The sequence below is a fragment of the Strongylocentrotus purpuratus genome, unplaced genomic scaffold (assembly GCF_000002235.5).
Source record: "Strongylocentrotus purpuratus isolate Spur 01 unplaced genomic scaffold, Spur_5.0 spur5_scaffold_3, whole genome shotgun sequence".
Taxonomy (NCBI): domain Eukaryota; kingdom Metazoa; phylum Echinodermata; class Echinoidea; order Camarodonta; family Strongylocentrotidae; genus Strongylocentrotus; species Strongylocentrotus purpuratus.
In genome coordinates this window covers 11825076-11845787 of record NW_022145609.1, presented here as the reverse complement: position 1 = coordinate 11845787, position 20712 = coordinate 11825076, and the positions used below count along the sequence as shown (strand labels likewise).

The 20712-nt window shown below is 35.5% G+C and overlaps 1 protein-coding gene across 1 annotated transcript; it reads left to right on the top strand.

Moving 5' to 3' along the window:
* The first annotated feature begins 2007 nt into the window (after nt 1-2007).
* On the top strand, nt 2008-19788 carry LOC100888443. Its single transcript, XM_030995724.1, has 13 exons — nt 2008-2039; nt 2751-2966; nt 4373-4500; nt 8503-8632; nt 11807-11967; nt 12413-12475; nt 13004-13067; nt 13892-14146; nt 14807-15058; nt 16770-17042; nt 17583-17747; nt 18364-18527; nt 19579-19788. The coding sequence occupies exons 1-13, from the start codon at nt 2021-2023 to the stop codon at nt 19786-19788; spliced, it is 2100 nt and encodes a 699-aa protein (XP_030851584.1). The 5' UTR covers nt 2008-2020.
* Nucleotides 19789-20712: the final 924 nt, after the last annotated feature.

Genomic DNA, 20712 nt, shown 5'->3' with positions numbered 1-20712 from the left:
TTACTCACGAATTTGATGGTATTGGAAGTAAACGCTTGAACATTAACAATTTTTAATTTTTTTTTTTTTATCTATGGAGTCAAAATTTCATGCGTATTTAAAGAAAGAGACGTAGGCCTACTCATACAAAAAATGTTTCCATTTGTGTGTGACTTGGTGGCTTTGTTCAATTCGAAAATGCAGCAGGGTTTATCTACATCCTATGAAATAAAACTTTATGATCATCTACTTTCGATCAGACTGGTTAATACACTATAAAGGGATCCGGTAACTTTGTCTTAGCTCCTTAAAAAAAAAATCCTTGATTTTGGCTCATGCTGCAATGATAATTATAAACCTTTAGGTCAGTCAGGAACCCTATGACTTTTACAAGCCTATCGCCTGTCTGATTATCAAGATATTTATGATTGAAAATCGAAATCAAATTTTGCGTTTGCCAGACGATTTTCATAACAGTTACAGTCTACTGGGGGAAAACGAGTATGGTAAAAACCGGTCACTCAAAGGTTTTTCCTTTTTTGAGGCACTTCTTGATCATTTTGAAGCGCAGTTTGTTTAGGGCTTCAATATAACACCAAAGTACAGACACTGATAACACGTAGCGCCGTGCATCTCAGATTTAACATTGTTAAACGATCCTATTGAGGTTAAAAGTTGTTCATACCTATTCAAATTCGGGCTATAGGAAATCAGTTTTAATAATGTAGGTGAATAGACGATTTAGCTTATTCAGTATAATTATCATTCAATTCAAATGTGAAAATTAGAAATGAAACAATTAATCATCAATTAAAAACATTACATGAACCAGTACATGAAAACGTGAATAAAATATCTAGGTATACTGCAAATTAAAGTGGGAAACAGCCAAGAAAGGAAAAGCCCTTTATAAAAGGCCTACCCCGAAAATATTTAAATGAAGTAAGGAAATACGATGGTCATAGCTCATAAGAGGAAACGTAAAACTCACACTGCTACATTACACAATGACATTAAAGGGAACACAAGTACACAACATAATATAAAATAACGAGAACAACCACAGCAATGTCACAACTAACGTTTTGTTTGTGAAAATGGCTGCTCCGATATTATTGACGCTGCTTATGTAGAGTTTCCATTTCTGTCTTAAAACAACAGCCATACAAAGAAAAATTTGAAGGCCGAAAGAGACAAAGATTGTGTAAGCCTTGACCGTGAAGTACGACCGTCACATCTTTTTTTGGAATGGATTTTTTTATCGCCGTTTCACACAACCTTACAGTATCAAAACCTGCGAAAGAATAAGACTATGCAAACAATGACAAAGCATATACCTACCACATTGCATGCATGACAATGAATATGTGGTCAGTGAAAATAAGTCAGGCATCAATTAAAAAATATTCTTATATTTTTGGCTGATATACATATTTTCTTACCAAATACAATTTTCGCCACGATGAAGTTCAGCTTATCGTAAACAGGTCTGCACCACGTTTGAAATGTTTTACTGAACATGGTCAAATTATGACGAGGAGGGCCATTAATGGAAAGATAATTATACAAATGAATAAACATGATATGTCACTTATGTATTGAAGAAATCGACAGAGGCTCAATAAATATGATTGTATGTATGTGTATATACACTTCGAAAGATCCCATAAATTATATACCTTAGAAAGATATTTTGAGATGCGGTTTCGAAACAGTCGAATAAATCTCAAAAACCGCCTTATTTCTTGAGTAAACTCAATGAAATATATGAATTTACTTTAGGTATCATTTGAGACACATCTTGGTGTCGTGGTAAATGGACAACATGGTACAGTTCATCATCTTCGGCATACAGAAATAGTTCAACCTCTTTTTTTCAACGTCACGTTTTAGTTTTGAAATATGGAATCTCACAAAACATAAACATGCATGTGTACAATATATCAAAGATTAGGTTCGTAAAATTACAATTGAATATCGCATTTAATATCTTGTTTTGCCTCTTTTCCCATTCGCTCGACAGGGGCTTGTGACATGTACTATGATGGATTACAGAAAAAGTAAGTAGGGCTTAAATGAATAAAATTACATTTATATTGAGGTATAGTCATAATGAATCGGGAGCCTGTGGTTTGTTGGAACTTTGGCTTATACTGTTTAAAAGACTCGTTATATGTGCTACTTTTTCTAAATCTATATTAATTCTATTTTATGAGATGCTACAAGTACTAGATATGATCGATTTCAGGACCTCTAGTAGTAAAGTCGGGAGCTTTCACCAAATTACCGAGAAGGTGGACGGTTCGAGCCCCGGTGTGGCAATGATGCCACGGCCATGGTAACGGCAGGAAAATAGAGATCGTCATATTTATAAGCACAGCTTCAGCTGACGTCGCTCTCATACATAAGATATTCATACAATAAATATGATTAATATGTAAATAATGCATTGTGAAAACTCTATTATTTGTTCATCCTATTGTTAAAAGTGACATATAAGTGTATAATCTATGCTTTAAAGCCCGTCTGTACTAGTTTGGCCAGGGGGCATTATACCTCACTGCAAAATCACTGACAGGTGGTTATCTCATCAAATCAGCTCTCAATTAAAATAAGAAAAAGGGGATCATGGGGTACCAACCGTTTAGGCTGAGAGAAATGAAATGAAATGAAATGAAACAGGCACCGATTAGGCATTATTATAGAGGGCGCAAGTAGCTATAAGTAGTGCAGTGGGGCTTTAATACAACCCACAATTGTACCCTTTTCAGACCTAGTTGGCTGTGATCATGCATACTGGACCAACAATAACGACGAAATACCGGGAAGAGTGAAGGACCTGGATGCGATCTACTACTACACACAATGTAACCGTTCTCTGAGCGAGGAACCAGGCCAGATGTCAGATCGCTGCCCGTCCAGCTGTGATGCAAATAATGGAAAGTCGTACATTGCGATAAACATCACATTTAAGCTTGATTATACCTGTGAGTAAACTATTACATCTGGGCCAATATTCATCAAACCTTAATAAGCCTAGTTCCCCCGGCCTCCCCACTCAGTGTTATTTAGGGTACGCATATGCTTGTTCCCTCTTTTTGAAAGCACCCCCTATATCTGAGGACTGCATGCAACATTTCCGAACCCCCTTTCGCGGGCTTTTCGCGGGCTTTTCCTGCCTTGGAGACCCCCCTAAATCATGAAAAATGCTCAATGTACCCCCCTAAATTCGGAATAATTTCTCAGAAGTCCAAAGAGATGAGAGAAAAAAAGAAACAACACCCCCTTTTTAAAGAAATCTCCGGGTGAAAAGTTAATACACCCCTTTTTTTTTTAACAATTATTGTCGGGCCGGACTTTGTCGCACGAAAAGTACCCCTTTACCGGACATTTTGGTAACACGCATGTGGTCCGTCCGTTCTCGGAGTGGGGGGGGGGGGGGGGGGGGGGACTATACCCTATGTAATTAGTGGACAACTAACTTTGTAAGATGTTATGAATATGGGCCCAAGTTTCTTAATTCATAAATCTCTCCATTAACGGATAACCGAGAAATGAATGTGGTTAAGGAACTAGCGTTTGGTTCTTTAGATGTCATTCAAAGAATTATAAATGTAAGGCAAAATATGAAATAAGCCAAATTTCGGTAAGGGGGGGGGGGCGGTCTCGTCGGGTAAAGTAAATCGTTCCTACCCTGAAAGCGAACTTTATATACCAAACCTCCCTCGAGAGAGAATTTTTTGTGATATTACATGTCTTGAAAGATCACCTGTCTACAGTGGCCACTATCTCTCTTTGGGTGACCTCAATATATTTTTCTGAATGTATATATTGTAAAGATAAATGTGTGTGTATATAATATATTTATATAAACGGTTACGAAAACTTTAGGGTTAAGGTTAGGTTTAAGTGTAATGTTTGGTCCAGCTTTGAATTTCGATTTTGGTAACTGTAGGTCAGTGACCCCGGAGCGATTGTCGCCTTAGAAAATGGCGCCTTTTGTTAGCGACCTCAAAATGAAAGCGTATTGTGACGTCATGATCAAGTTAAGAAAGAAAGCAGTTGATCTTATCTTTTCATACTAAGCTGCAGTTGTCGGGATATCTGTTTATCGCAATGTATTTTACCAGGGAAGCTGGGTTTTTTCTTCATATATTTTATTTTACAGCTGTGCCCGATTAAGTTCTGTCACCATAATAATGTATTATATTATGATTATTGTATTCATTTGTGTAACATTGAATGCTTTTATTCGATGTGTTTTACAAATGTTTCTATACAAGATGGAATTGAGTTGAATTGATTGAAGAGAATTGACTTGGCTATCATATTTATGTTGGACTTATACGACAGTTCATTTCTCTTTGTGTTTTATTTCTCCTTTCGTTCGTAGCTGCAAGCAAACTAACAGCTATTGAGATCAAGCTGTTTGGTCTATACGGAGGGTTCCATGGAGGGAAGACATGGTGTGTACTTTACGAATATGGGAAAGGAAATGTCACCTATAACGATGCAAAGAATGTGAGTTTTGAACGAATACAAGTTTCATTTATAAGTAACAATTCACGTTTTCCTATATTATCAATAAAATAAAATCAAATTTTAACGACACATACATTTTAAAGGCCAATACTTTGTTTCATCTTTTAGATGGTGATTTTCATTCAAATGTCATAATCTTGAAAACAGCATTATGCGCATGAATAAAGGATTGGTAGCTATTCATTTGTGCCTTTAAACGAGGCATTTCGTCTACATTGTTTCTCTCCACCCGAGGTTAGAAGTTGGTACTATAGACAGTGAGGATGCGAACGCTTCTGTGGCTGTAAAATAATATTTTTGTCAAGAGGATTTCAGTATTAGGACACGCTATTTATCAAGTCATGAAAGGCCTAGTATTAGGACAGCATTACAAGTAAAATTAATTACGAATATAAATGGGAATATATTTCAGTTCAGGAATCCTTCGTTTGTTCCATATCCTCTTACGTATGACATAAATTATCAACAAAAAAATATGTCAAATAATGAAGGAAAATAGCGATGCATAATTAATGCAACTTGCGATTTCTGTACGTTAACCGAGGATTAAGATGAAGGATTACAATTTAGCTTGAGGAACTATACTCTAGAGATACAGATGGACGCATACCAGCCCAGTTCTACACAGATTCATGGGTCAATTAAAAAAATGCTCAATTCAAGAGCCACGAAGTGAGATTTCCCGAGAGTTTTCAATTTAGAAAAAAATGTATATTACAGACATTGGAAACTTGATATATTATTTAAACTAATGCGAGGTACTTTCAGAACAGTTGATTTTCCTATCAACCATTCATCAGATTGATAAGGTATCGAATTTCAAATAGCTTCTTTTACAGAATGACTAAACAAATGACCTTTTATGTCATTCCGTTACAATTTATATAAAATTCAACATTTCATAAATGTCATAAATGGTTGATAGACAACCGCAATGTTGCAAAAGTACATCATTTTAGTTAATATATCAATGCATTTTTCGAAGAATTTTGTTAAATGTATGTAATATTCTTCATTCAAAATGAAAAATTCTCTAGTAGGCTAATGTCATTCCATAACGGTTGGTATTTACCATATACATTGACACCCGCGTCACACGAACGAAACCGACGGCAGACCGACGGCAGACCGACAACAGACCTAAAAACGTACATTATATGGCCAGGGGAGTGTTTCACAAAGACTGAGATCGACTTTAAGTTGGACTTAACTATGGCAGGCAGTTCATGCCACTGTTTGCTCTCACCATTTTACTGGCATTTTTCTCTCAAGGGACGTCAAAATCGTGGTCACAAATCTACAGAATTTAACTTTTTGATAGTTTTTTTTATCTAAAGATCATAGATCATAATAATTGAGAGACCAATGGTGAGAGCAACCAGTGGCATGAGCGGTTTGCCATAGTTAAGTCCAACTTAAAGTCGATCGTAATCTTTGTGAACCCACCCCCCCCCCCTAGGAATCGGTCTGTTTGGTGTCGCTTTAGCGACGTGACGAGGGTATACGGTGCCGTATGTGCAAACATCTTTACCCTTTAAGAGGTATACTTTTTTTGATGTTCACACATAGTTACAAAGACAATGACAACATACTGTGTATCCACTGTATTGATTCACTTTATAGCTATTGAATGTGTACTTAGTTATTAAATGATTTCATCACACTGTCTTAGTATGATAAATAGTACTTTGATATGAGGTCTACGTTTACATTATACTCTAAACCTTAATTTGATGAGCAATCTCAGTTAAACTTAATTTTTTGCCCCTCGGCTTTAACGAATCCATCATTACAAGTTGAATTACTTCTCTTTTGGGGGAAAGATTAACTAAATGATCGTCAGCCAGGATTGATAATTTTGAACAGAAATTTCATATCCTCTTTTATTATAATCATCATCACCAATCTACCTTTCACATAATCCCACTTTCCCAGCATGAAATGAATATCCAATATAACATGGAGCGTAGAAAAATTAATTTTTGTGCAAGTAGTCATTATTTTGTATCTACTTCTCCACATTATACAAACGAAGACTAGTACACACATGTCTAGTTTGTTGGCAAATACTAGAATTATATTGCATACTTTATGACCTATGTCAATGGCTCTGCAAATACGGTGCTCGGCTTTAAGGTGATATATTGGGGATTATTACTACAGTATAGTGCATTATTCATTTCAGTTATAAACTTTCTGGAAAGGGAAGGATCGTGATCTGAAGAAGCAAATTTATAAAAGATACATGGAAAAATCGTCAGAAGCATTGCAAGGGGGTTGAAATGAATACGTAACAATGTTCAAGAATATTCTTGCGACACTTCCTTTCGATTTGTCAATTGTTTTATGATTAACTTCGCGTTTTCGTGTGATTGTTATGCTGACAATAATTACGTGAGAATGTCTTTGATTTTAAAAGAAAAATCCAAATTTCACATCAAATTGCTCTGAAAGAAAGCAGAACAAATTTGAGAAGCAGATTGATTACATTATGAACGAAATCAGACCGAATAATAAATAGGAAGGTTATGCATTTAAACAATTTGTAGTCACTATATATATATATAACTGAGTTGACCGAATCGGTATAGTGGCGGACAACAGTTACTTTCTAATTTCATTCCAGCACACACGATTTATACTAAACTGTCATTTTCCAAAATGTATCTCTCGGGGGGGGGGGGGGGGTCTTTCCTGTTTTAGAGGACCTTTAATCATTATGCTATCCAAAATGTATTTCGGGTAGTGCCCTGAAGGAGAAGGTGCTTATGAGAAAAACAGAAATTTGTACTTGACAAAAGGGGGAGTTGTCCGTGACTACGTCACAATCCACTGACCGAATTGCCAATTTGAGATTCGCACAGATGGAGTGATTATATATTCAAACATTCATAACTTTCTTTTCCTTTGATGTAGCCGATTTTGTTAATTTCTTTTGCCAATCTGTTTCTTATTCATTTTCCTGCTTTCATACAAATATACTCACTACAACTGTCACCATATTAATGTATTCTATTATTACTATGTTATTTCAAAATACCAGTATTCACAAATATTACGGTAAAATGGCGGTACTCGGTAAAGGATATAATTTCGAAAACTGCTGAACTATACGAGGAAGTTGCAACGTTAATACTCGAATTCTCCTCCGTGACATGACCAGATAGCAGTTAACAGTATATAGAACTTATAGGTCAAGAGGAAATTAGCATGATTTATGTGGTAATGTAAACATTCTTATCGTTTAATTGAATGATTAACTTTTGTAATAAAGTAATGAATATAAACTGTATGGTGTATAACAAGGTTGTAGAAATCTTCGTAGTGTTTAGTCACAAAACCTTGGACCCGTTTCACAAAGCCTTTTTTCGATGACAAATGACAAAAATCAGTGACAAATCTGTTGATAACCAATTAGAAGCAAGGATTTCAGTAGCTTATAACAAAAACTGTCATTTTTCACTAATGACAAGTTTTGTGAAACATCCCCCTGATGGGAAAGGCTATTGATGACTCTCGTAGGAGAGATTCCGGGTTCGATGCTTTATCGGCATGCAGTTACATGTTTGGACAAAGTGTTTGCTCGTATTTGTTTTGTCCCGCTTCACCCAAGTGTAAATGCATACCTTACAATGGGGCAATAGTAACTGCAGCTTTCCTTTGTCAAACCCACCAGTAACATCCCTTTTCATATTTTTACCTGCTGGGGGGTGTTTCACAAAGATCCTAAGGTGAACTTATTTCTAATTTGGACTTAAAAGTTATGGAAAGCCGTTAGCATCTTTGAAAATATTTTGTAGAAGTTATTTTAAAAGGCATAAAATGATAATTCTTGTTCTTGATCAGGAATTTATGAAAATTAAAAAATACTTAAATTTTTGCTTTTAAATATTGTTCATTTTAATGATACAAATGGCTCTCCATAAAATTATGAAACACCCCCCCCCTGGATTTTTCTTCTTCTTCTTCTTCTTCTTCCAGCATATCTTCTATTACGATGGCTTTATCGGTCTTGTTCCTGGCTATGAGTATGAAGTTGGTATACGAGGTTTACCAACAGCCAGGGTAGATGAGAGCACCTGGAGTAAATTTAAGATCAAAACTCGTCCTTGTAAGTAAACTTGTCGTTTTCCTCAGATTGTTCAATACGTGTAATGATTTGAAAAAACATCATAATAGGTGAAATAATGATAACAATTATAAGCAGGAAAGATAGTACAATCACCCAAAAGAAACAGAAAAAGTGGCCGCTGTAGACAGGTGATCTTTTTAAACAGGTTCTACAACACACATTTCTTTCTCGAGGAAGACAAAAATACATGGCCATTATAGACAGGTGGCCTTTACAGAGAATGGGTCACTGAGAAAAGCTTAACTGAAGTATGACGAATCCAGGATTTAATGATAGGTATAATGCATGTTTCATGTAATTAAAAACTGTCATGGAAATATTACAATGATTATCGTTAACACTATTTGGAAAAGTGCGGTACTTCTAAAGTTACTACACAATAAATTTCATTTAGTATTTCCCTTATTGTCATAAGTCTATGATTTAGGAATTAATTCAATTCAATTCAAATGAACATTTATTTTCTTCCAAACAATACAATTTATAAGTAGGAACATAAATATAATTAAAGAACTTTTATGAATAATAGAATGAATAATGTAAACAATATTTGGAGAAAAACGGTAGTTATACACTACAGGTACTATATATCATTTAGTATTTGCGTTATTGTCATATGACTATGAAGTACACCTTTATGATGATTTTGCTGGATTAACGACAAACCTTTTTTGTTAACGTTGTGTAGAATGGTATTAAAATGTGATACCGTTGTGTCCTACCATTGAGTGTTCTAAAAGAATTTGACAGCATGAAACTGGGGATAAACATTTCATTTCGATCAGCGTATTATGAATTAAAGCATATGATGTCGAAAATAAATAAATAATAGTATTATAGCGATATGTTCCCCGTAACTATACAGAATTGTATATATAAGTACAAATAACGAACTTTTCTCAAATAATGAAATGAAATAAATGAAAACTAATTGAAATAGTCCAATTTCCCACGAATCTTGAATGGCACGTTGGTCAGACTACTAGTTTTTGAAAGGGAATATCATTATGGATACAAGGATATGCAAACAAATGAATAAAGGTATATACACATCAGCTAAAAGAAATATGACATTGGGCCAAAGCAAAGCAAATATGTGTTGTCCTTCTTCAAACAATGATAACAAAAGGGGAACCCCATGGTGCTTTGCAACCGATATTATCAGGATTGCACCTTGACACTATGATAGCGTTTATTTCATCCCCAAATTGTTTTCATACAAGACGAAATATAAGAATATTCACCTGCATACTATATCGAGTAAACTATTTACTTTTGTATGCCTTGTTTGCCTGATTGGTTTTGATACAATACACTGAGGAATGTGAAATACGCAACTACATACACTCACCCACATACGCACACAAAACGTTCTATCCTATAGCTGTACACTGGGAGATGGATATTTTTAAGAAAACGCTCCTTTATTCGCTTTACTTATCATCGTCTCCTCTTTTGTGTCGATCACATCCAACACGATCCATCAGTCTGCTCCACTGTTGATCCATTTCCAAATGATATAAATACATTATATCTATGGCTGTGCACTGGTAGATGGATATTTTTAAGAAAACGCTCCTTTATTATCGCTTTACTTATCATCGACTCCTCTTTTGTGTCGATCACATCCAACACGATCCATCAGTCTGCTCCACTGTTGATCCATTTCCAAATGATATAAATACATTATATCTATGGCTGCATGATTGCAAACTAAAGATGATATTGAAAATAGCCAAATTATCATAATCATCACACTAACCATCAAAATAAGACGGACATAAATACGTTAATGTTATTTCACAACACTTATAATTCGACCGATAGTGTCGTGCTAGTATCTGATTTGATTAATTGATAAGGGTTAAATTAATATGTTAATCCAACTTCCCTTAATTGCAAGGTGTTAAGATATTATTACATTTATAACTCGATGGAGAATGGTTGATTTGATGATTTGATTTAAATCAATATAGTAGCTAAGAGGTACAATTCCTCAAAGTACTGATCTATTAAAGCCCCTATGTACTAGTTTTTTATGGAGGGATTAGACCTCCCTGCAAGGTCACTGGCAGGTGATTATCTCATCGAATCAGCTCTCAATTAACATAAGAAAAGGGCACCATGGGGGACCAACGGGTATCGCTTAGGCATCGTTGGTTGTACAGAAGGCGCAAGTAGCTATAAGTCGTGCAGTGGGGCTTTAATATTAAATGCACTCGCAATGCGAATGGCATATGAATACTTACCATTTTTTTGTTCCAAGTTATATACCCTCATTACAAACAAAACACATTTTAATAAGAAAAAAATGTTGAAGAACTTTTCAATATTTCTATGTCTGCTTTTTACGCGAAAGAATGCGTCATCCTAGATTGCAGTGTGTAATACGTTGGTAAACATGTCTTTCAGAAAGTAGATACATACGCTAAGGTACATCTCATTTTCTTTAGAGACGTTGTGAAGATTCGTCATTCGGAATTTTCATTGTTACATTTATTCAAATTAAGCCCTTCCAGAAAACAAAATTGAACGTATTTACGAATCATCTTTCCTTTAATTAGGCATTTCGAATCGTATTTGATTACGGAATTAAGAACCCCCTTCGGAATGACAACCATCGGACTACTGTTCCAAAAACAAACCCTGTTTGATTTTCAAAATAAAATAACCCCCCTCAGGCTGGTTAATGATAATGTGTGAGTTCGAAATTAGGCATGTATTCAGAATCATGGGCTACCCCTTGAATTTACGACCCATAAGACAAACCTTGTTAGACAAACATAAGATGTATTTACACAAGTACGTGCTTGTGTATACGCAACACAAAGGGGACTTTCGTATTTATGATTGCAGCGGTATAGTTTCGTTTCGTTTTAGAATATTTAATAATATTTGGAGGGTTGTTTTTATGTGTAAAACAAAAGGTCTAAACTTCAATGTGGTAGCTTTTGTTTAGAACACATACTATGAACTTTGGTAGCTTAGTAAAATTACCGTTTGCAGTACTACTGAAAACAATATTAGTCATAGCTATCAAAAACATAATGCATTATGGATAGCGTACCGGGTTGTGACGTCATACTTCTTCTTATTATTATGGCTGTGTGCGTTATCTGCTAATGAACTTCTGCATGTTTATATTTGTTTCAGGTTGGAAACCATTCATAATGTGGCACCTTACTCCCTTCGCTCTCAATTTTACTTTAATCTTGAATAGTCAAGATGATTACAAGGATAGCATTGATGAATACTACATTGCTGTCTATTCATCAGGCAGTTCCTCTTCGATCCACGGCGAACAAATTATACAGGTATTGGATTTAGTATTTACCTTTGTTATTGAACCAAATATTATTTCGTTTAATCATCGTTTTTTTTTTTTTTTTTTTTAAGTCGAGGCGATGAATGGGAAGTAGGATGACAGATGTGGAATTCAGATTCTTTGTTTGACAAAAGATGTTTTGAAAAATGCCTGTTAATATTTATCTTAAAAAGTAAGGCATTTTAAAATCAGTAACTTAATGCCATCTGAATGTTTGAGATTTAATCGGTAATTGCCAAACTCGTTAATGCAATAAATTTGTGCAAAACTTATAATAATCGAACGGCTTCCACACTCAAATTTCAATTTACCCCCTCCCATTTAATTGTTATACTTCATACGATGAACATTTGTTATACGTCCGATATATTAATAACTTGTAAGAGTGTAGTTAGGAAATTATATCTTCTGGTGATCTTATACCCAATTTACAGAATAAATATAACACGACACAAGTTGTATTCGGATGCCTGGAACCACATAACTACACCCTTGAGGTAAAATTACTTCCTAATTTTCTATTAAACTTCATTTACTTCTTCAGCTTATTTGCAAATCTTTCAAGCTCTTTCGTTGAGCCCAAGTGAGACGTATTTGTGTGTATTTCCCATGTTGTCAGCTACGCCCCACCTCCTCACCAGGAAAATGCACTAGTCACATCCAGATCGTCCTTGTTTTATGTGAACATTTATTTACAAAATCTAAATTATTCCTTTAGTTGTAATTTTAGTTATCATAAAATATTCTGTCACAACTATGTAAAGAGTTAGTTTCACCAAACATGGTATTGCAGTAATATTTTCCTTTAAAAACATACATGTTGACACTTGCCAACATTCCAATTCTTTTCTTCCTTACGTCATTATTTTATATATTTCCGATACTATTTTTCAATTCCAATCTCTAAACATTTTGTAATAGTACATGCAGGTGCACATCGATTTTGTATGTAGTGTAATGCAGCTCCTACACTGATTATAATCATTTTCATATTTCTCTTTCATTCCATTCATTTTTCCTCGTAGATTCGTGCGAGGGGAACTTGCGAGTCCTGCCTACCATACGTAAAGGAGAATCTCACTATTTTCAGTAAGATATTATTTTAAACATTAAAATCAGAGGAGAGACTAGGTATTTACAAACTGAGGTGGGGGCATCCTTTATCAGCCCATATGTATTTGTTTATGGAGGTGTTTTGGAGTGTAAAAAAACACACCCTAAAATATAAATGACGAACCAATTTCAAAGTTATTGCCTTCTTTGAAGATGGGAAGGATGGATGCCCTCTGCATAACAGTTTTCCCCTTGCATTTGAGCCACGCAGTATTATATTTGGGCTTTTAAGTCTTGTATCTCCCTCAAATTCACTACGTCTGTTTAACTAAATTTCCAGTTAGAGAGAGAGAGAGAGAGAGAGAGAGAGGGAGAGAGAAGGAGAGAGGGGAAAGGAGGGGGGGGGGGGGTGGGAGGCTGTGAATAAATTGAGCGCATTGCCCTTCTCTCATTAAAACTCATGTAACAAACTGACCATCCATCGTATACCCGCCGCTGCCCTAAAAAAAGAAGAAGACATACAAAACATTTGCTTTCTTCGTTTGCAATTGCTTGTATATATTGCTGATGATAACAAATTATGGATATGGATTCTATGTCAGTAATTTGATTTAATTGGATTTTAGTCGTTTGATTAATATCTTCCCATGGATCAATAAGAGATGTTTAGCTCTCTCTCTCTCTCTTTCTGTGGCAAACCTCTTTTACATACCTCACTCTCCCTTATTGGCTTCAGTGGCTCTACTTTTGCTACATTATTTGGACATAGTAATTATTGTGTGATGATCCAAGTTGATAATGATGATGATATAATGTTCCAGAACATATTCACATAATTATAACGTGTATTAATTACGCAGGTGCCAAGCCTCTGGTCACCGCATGCCCGGACAATATAACGCTGTACACAGAGTTTGGAGGGAATGTTAGTGTTACATGGCCCATCCCATCGGCCAGTTCTCCGTGCCCGAGTCTTGCCCCCATCAAAAGCAAGCAGTCACATCATCCTGGGGATGTTTTCCAGGAAGGAACAATCACTGAAGTCCGATATGATTTCTCGCAATACTACCAGGACGATAATGCAACGTGTTCATTCTTCATTCATATTCTGAGTGGTAAGTTAATTTCCTGTCAATTTCTATCAAAACTTAACGTAATGTAACTTTTCATAACAACAACAATTTTTGTAAAGAGCAGTAACAGCAAGTTTAATATAAATTGCTCCATATGATTACATAAAATTCAATTTATATGTTCAAGTTGGAAATCGCCTTGAAAATTCGTAAGCGAAAACAGTGTCAGCATATTTATTTATGTTATATTCTAAATGTTGAATTTTAACCCCTACCGCGCATATTTGGAAAACAATGGAAAACTAAATGTAATCGAAACAAACTAAACAGAATCGCTTCGAATAGGTCACCTTTCGTTTTTTCACTAATTAACTTTTACAGTTTTTTGTTAAAGTTTATCAGAAAAATAAAATAACGGATTAATTCCGATCTTAATACTGATTATAATTCCCCCCCCCCCCCGAAAAACGAAGGTTCCTATAGTTAATTTAGTGATTTATTTTTCTTTTCCTTTGTGGTGATCATCATAAAAATGATCTTCATCCAGACTGGAACAACTTCTCCATGTAGAAGTTATTTTATGTTTTGAAAATAACATACATTACAAGAATAATCTCCAATTACCTCATAAAGGAATTCTAACTCATGTAATCGAAGAAATCTACCATTAGTCACAATTTCGAAATGTCTATTTCTTCCCAGACACCGATCCCCCAGTTGTGACATGTGCAAACATAACTCTCCCAACCGAATCACCAAACACCTTCAATGGACTGATAGACGGTGAAAGCTACACCTATGCCGATGCCAACCCAGACCCCAAGGGGATAACTTACAATGTCACCCAAGGCATTACGGGAGATCTATTCCCACAGGGGTACACACCTGTGACCCTCGTTGCGAAGGACACATTCGGCAACAAAGCTACATGTGTGTTCTACGTAGAGAATGTTTGTAAGTTTTTTAAAATTGTCAGAAGTAGTTCTCTCTTTATGTTAAACTATCCTTCTAATTTAAAAAAAATCAGTGATACTATTAGGGCAAATCAACTACCACCCAGAGTTCAGGTCTTTGACTGACTACATTGGGTACTAGCAGAACGAAGGTGGACATTCCATACATGCAAAATGGTGAACCATGCATGTACTGAATAATTTTGGCCCATCTTACGTCCCAGAAGGAAAAACCAGTTGCAACTGGTCCAGTTAAACCAGTTAAAGCCAACTGGTAACCCTGGAAATTGAAATGAGCCAGTTGAACCAGACCAGTTGAATTTTAACTGGACCAGTTAGAATTCGACCAGTTGAAATCCAACTGGACCAGTTAGATAGAATTCAACTGGTCAGATTCTAACTGGTCCAGTTGGAACTCAACTGGTCAGATTCTAACTGGTCCACTTAGAATTCAACTGGCCCATTTCAATTTCCAGGATTCAACTGGTCAAATTCTAACTGGTCCAGTTAGAATTCAACTGGTCAAATTCAGACCAGTTATCAACTGGTGCAACTGGAAATATGCCCACAGACCAGTTATCAACTGGCGCAACTGGAAATATGCCATGCACAGACCAGTTATCAACTGGTGCAACTGGAAGTATGCAAACAGACCAGTTATCAACTGGTGTAACTGGTCATTATAAGGACTGGTTCCAGTACTTAAATGAAATGCAGTCGCACCAAATATCCGCTTGATGTGCATCATGGACCAGTTAGAATCAACTGGAACCAGTTGAATCTAACTGGTTCCAGTTGAAGTTAACTGGAACCAGTTGGAAATTTCAACTGGTGGTAACTGGTTTTTCCTTCTGGGGTATCTAATTTGATCACAAGATCCTAGTAACTCCATAATCGTAAAACCCGTAGTGCGTCCAATGTGGGACTTGTACTACCATGCACACGACTCCAATGGGTAAACTTTCATTTCTCATGGAGGTGCCGCACTATGGAACCAGCTGCCCTTAAATGTTAGACAGGCTTAGTCAAAACAGATATTTGCAAATCTATAGTGGAGACCACTACATTTGCAATATTTTTTAACAGCTAGTATTCTTTTTCTCTAAAAACAAAATGAAAAATCACAGAGAATGTTCTTTTCAGTAATAGCAATCAAAACACGTATTTCAGTTTCCCCCTTTAATGTTCTATTAATTGCTTTGAAAGGACGTAGACCTGTATTAAATTGTATTAGCTGGTCAAATATCTATTTTCGTGTTTATATTATGGTGTAATTTGTTTTATTAAATATAAATAAATAATCCATGATATGATATGTATGTATCTAAACTTCGTTCAATTTCTTCTGTATTTGTAACCTAAAATTTGTATAGGGCCTCTAAGGAAAACGGTTTTAATACTGAGTGAGTTACCCTGTTAAAATAAAACGAATAAATAAAAATAGACAAATAAATGTGCCTTGTGGCAGACTACCCTTGGCTCAACAAGTCATCCAATACATACAGACTACAACTACTACTACACCTGCTGCTACTACTACTAGTACTAGTACTTTTTCTACATCAAATGGAAATAAAAATGATTGTTATTTCCATTTGATGTAGAAAAAGTACTACTACTAGTAGTATAGTAGCATATTTGATTTGATGATTATCATCAAATCAAATCATTCAATTTGTTTTGTATCCTTCTGCTCTTCTAATTCTCAATAGTAACGGAGCTCCCGGTCAACTGTCCCAGCCTAGATCACACTGTAACCACAGATCCAGGCAAGGATACATACACTTTTCATCCTAGTTTCGGAGAACACAACATCACCAAATCTGTAGCCGGATACATATATCACGGAGATACTGTAGTTATGGAAATAACACTTGGGGGTTCCCCGGTTGGAACTAGCGTATCCATAGGAGCTCATGAGATAGTCGTGATCATCCATGATGACGTTCTGAACAAAACGTGCAGAGGCCTCTATACTGTTACGGGTAAGTCACCTTTCACAAGGTTCAGGTATTTTACTTTGCCATAGTCCATAGCTCATGCATACTTGCACTGGCAAACATGTGTAAATTTGTAAATTACCCATTAAAACTTCAATCGTGAACTTATTTTTACACCGAGATAAAAAGAAATAAGGACTAATTAAACAAATTGCGCTCTCCTCAACCCTTTTCGTTCGGTTCCTGATGAAACATAAATTATAGAGGTACCATCATGTAGAAAGAGAATAATAATAATAAGAAGAAGCAGAAGATCAAGAAGGACAAGAAGGAGAAGAAAGACGACGACGAGGAGGAGGAGAATGACAAGGAGGAGAAGAAGAGGAAGAAGATGGTGGAGAAGAAGGAGAAGATAAAGAAGAAGACGAAAAAAGTAACATAATGTTTGTTAAATATTGAGTAACTCAATTGACGTACTCTGGAGAATATTTGTTCCTAAAAATGTTCTTTTATCAATTTTATAGATGTATGACTTGCATTTTTTTTCCCGTAAAAGACATGCTCTTTTTTATATTCCTTCTCTAGAAGAACATTTTCCAACTGGATCTGTACCGATTGCTATTATTGTGGGATCTGTTCTCGGAATAGCTCTGGCTATCCTTGCTCTCTTTACGATCAATAACTACTGGCCAAAGGAGCCCGGAGAATCCAGGCTTGGGACTTGCTTGGAAAAGCTTAGAAATTTGACAGGTACGTTGTTATTATTTATTTATATATTTATTGCAACAAACAGGTTGGTTTGTGTGGTCTGTTTGCGATCATTATCTTTTTCTTTTAATTATTTGATTTTTGTCTCTTTGGAATGCATGCAGGTTTAAAAACTTTGATATAGAAAGAAAGCCCTCTTGAAATTCGTATACTATATTTCCTTAGATTCAATTGCTTTGCAAAGCAAAACTTAATCTCAATTCTTTGTTATGACAATAATAATGTTTTTGTGATTATGTAAATTTGATTTGTAGTATTGTTTCTTTGAATGTAACCATGCATATATAATCAATAAATCCTCTGATGAGGCAAAGAAAAAATATATTCCCTTTGATGTGTTGAAAATTAAAACTATTTTGTCAAGGTGAAATTGCAGAGTCTCAGGCAAATCACGAATGAATCAAGCTGCAATTATCTGGGTGTATACAAGTTTGAACCAAAAATCCAAAGTTTTAATACCACTTAGGAGAAAATCTCTCTCACGCACTTTAGCATCTTATATGTATCTTGATTTAGAATTGGATTAGTGTATAAGCCATGAATGTCATTATTAAATATGGATTTTTTTTAAAGAAAAGGTTTGATGTTTTCTTTTCAGCAACGGACCCAGAGAATAAACTACCTGGTGATTACACTTCCGAAGCATTTTATTCTCGCGTTGATCAAGGAAAGACCATTGAACCCGGCATTGATCTTAACATCCTTGTAAATGCACCAGAACCCAGTGAATATTCATCTGCTACGAATATCAACGACATTAAAGTAAGGAATTGGGTTTATGATCAACATGATTCTGGATTTACAGACAGAGAGGAAGAGCAAATTCGGGAAAAGTCTCAAAGTCAGGTGGTGCGTATGAATTTCAGCTCGTATTCAGTTCTGTCCAATTCGTTTATTGATTTCGTTTCCATTAGAAAAAAAAAGTGAACTAAACATAAATACAGGGCACTTACGTAAAGTGCAGTGTAAATCTTTTCACTCGTTAAATGAACAAAGAATATTTAGTTCATTTAAAAACGTAATAATGAGATACGATAACTAGTGAAAATCCTGTCATGCCTGTAATGGCCTTATTGTAAAGTTCCCATGAATTATATTTCTGCTATTATGTAATGAATTATGAGCTGATATGAATTTAAAAAAATAAAAAATAAAAAAAATTAAAATTAAAGCTTATTCTTGCGGGCAGCAGTGTGGTATTTGGTGAAGTTTCTGAGTTCCATATGAGGGGTGTCCCATGTTCGATTCTTATTTGTTGCTTCTTTCCTTGGATAAATATTTACCCACATCATTGTTTCGCTTTCGACTTGGGTGTATGTGTACCTGGCTATCCTTGGGCAATACAAATCCCGGTTCGCGCAGGTATAGCCGTATAGGGATATTACAATCTCCTATTTGTATGTACATAGTTGCGACTGATATCAATCGCAAATAAGTTGCGATTAATAACTCTTTGTAAGACGGGGCCCTGGCCACCATTACAATTAGACTAATTATAAAGAGTCTTTTCATCATCATCAGTATCAAGTGTTCAATATGATATGTCTAATATTATGCTGTTGCAATTTCCATTTTGTTTATTTATTCTTGAACTCCATATTTGTTATAATATTTATCTGAATTAGATGATTATTATACCGAGCGGAAATCAGGTATTTGGTTATGCACTATGGACAAGTTGACCATGAGATGGCCATGTGCATTGCAGTAAGCTGGGATAGAAAGTTCATTGGTTCAGTATCGCTTTCAGGAAGACTTTGTCTCATGAGACGAATTTTAAGTTCTTGCACATTTTATTGCATTCCGTTTTCAGATGCATAAGTGTGAGATTCATCCTGATTCACCCGGAAGCCAACATGATACAGGTTTCGATACGGGGACTGGTGTCGTCTACTCACAAGAACACTTACAACACAGTACAGAAGACGGGGATGTCGACGAGAGAGGAGAATCAAGTGGGGGCACCAGCTGGCCATTATTACAGCATTCGGATACATCTGTAGCGGATTCAGATACCCTCTGACACCTTTCCATTTCCAGCTTTGTATCATTGTTTAGTATTTGGCGTCACACATGCCTGGGAGATGAGGAGCGAATCAAATCACTGTAACCCTCGGGTCTCTCCTCCCGATACAACTGATATGGGATGTGCAGGTGTACGGCATTATATAATGGCATAGCCAGACCTCAACTTTATCTTTAAGTGCTATGTTGTTATGAATTTTAACAAAGCCACAATGAGAAATATGTTTAATTTCTTCTTCTTCAATGGTTTCTGTAATTAAATAATAATAATAATCTTACCAAGATCCATCGATGAATGGTATAAGCTTAAACAGTTTTTTTTGTTCCATTTTGGAAATGCATTAATCAGGTGATGTAAATGGGTAGTCGGTAGGAAGAAATTCCTCGAATACCAGAGCGGCTAATCATGGCCGCTTGGCTGTTACCTGGGTAATGATGGATAGTTAGTTAGTTAGTTAGTTATTTTGTTAAGAAACATTAGTATTAAGCGCTATGCAAATGTTACTGTAGTACTAATGGTATTATTATTATTATTATCATTGCTAGTATTATTATTATCATTGCTATTATTTTTTTTGTTATTATTATTATTAATATTAATATTCTTATTTCAGACATAATTATGTTAACCGTCCTACTCCTCGCCCACTTTTCCACTGTGGATACCAAACAATGCTCACTTAGGGATAGTCGTTTATACTAATTTCAATTGAACATAGTGAAATTTGTGTTTATTACATATATTTAATATTCGTTGTATTCCGGTAGCTTATTTTGGGTAGTTAAATGCAAGAAAGCGTCATTATTTATTATCCATCAATATTAATATATTATTTACTGATGACACGGGCGTGATGTTTCTTGGGTACAAAAAACCAGAAATCATTATGTACGCCTTAACCGAAAGATGACGCAATTGAAA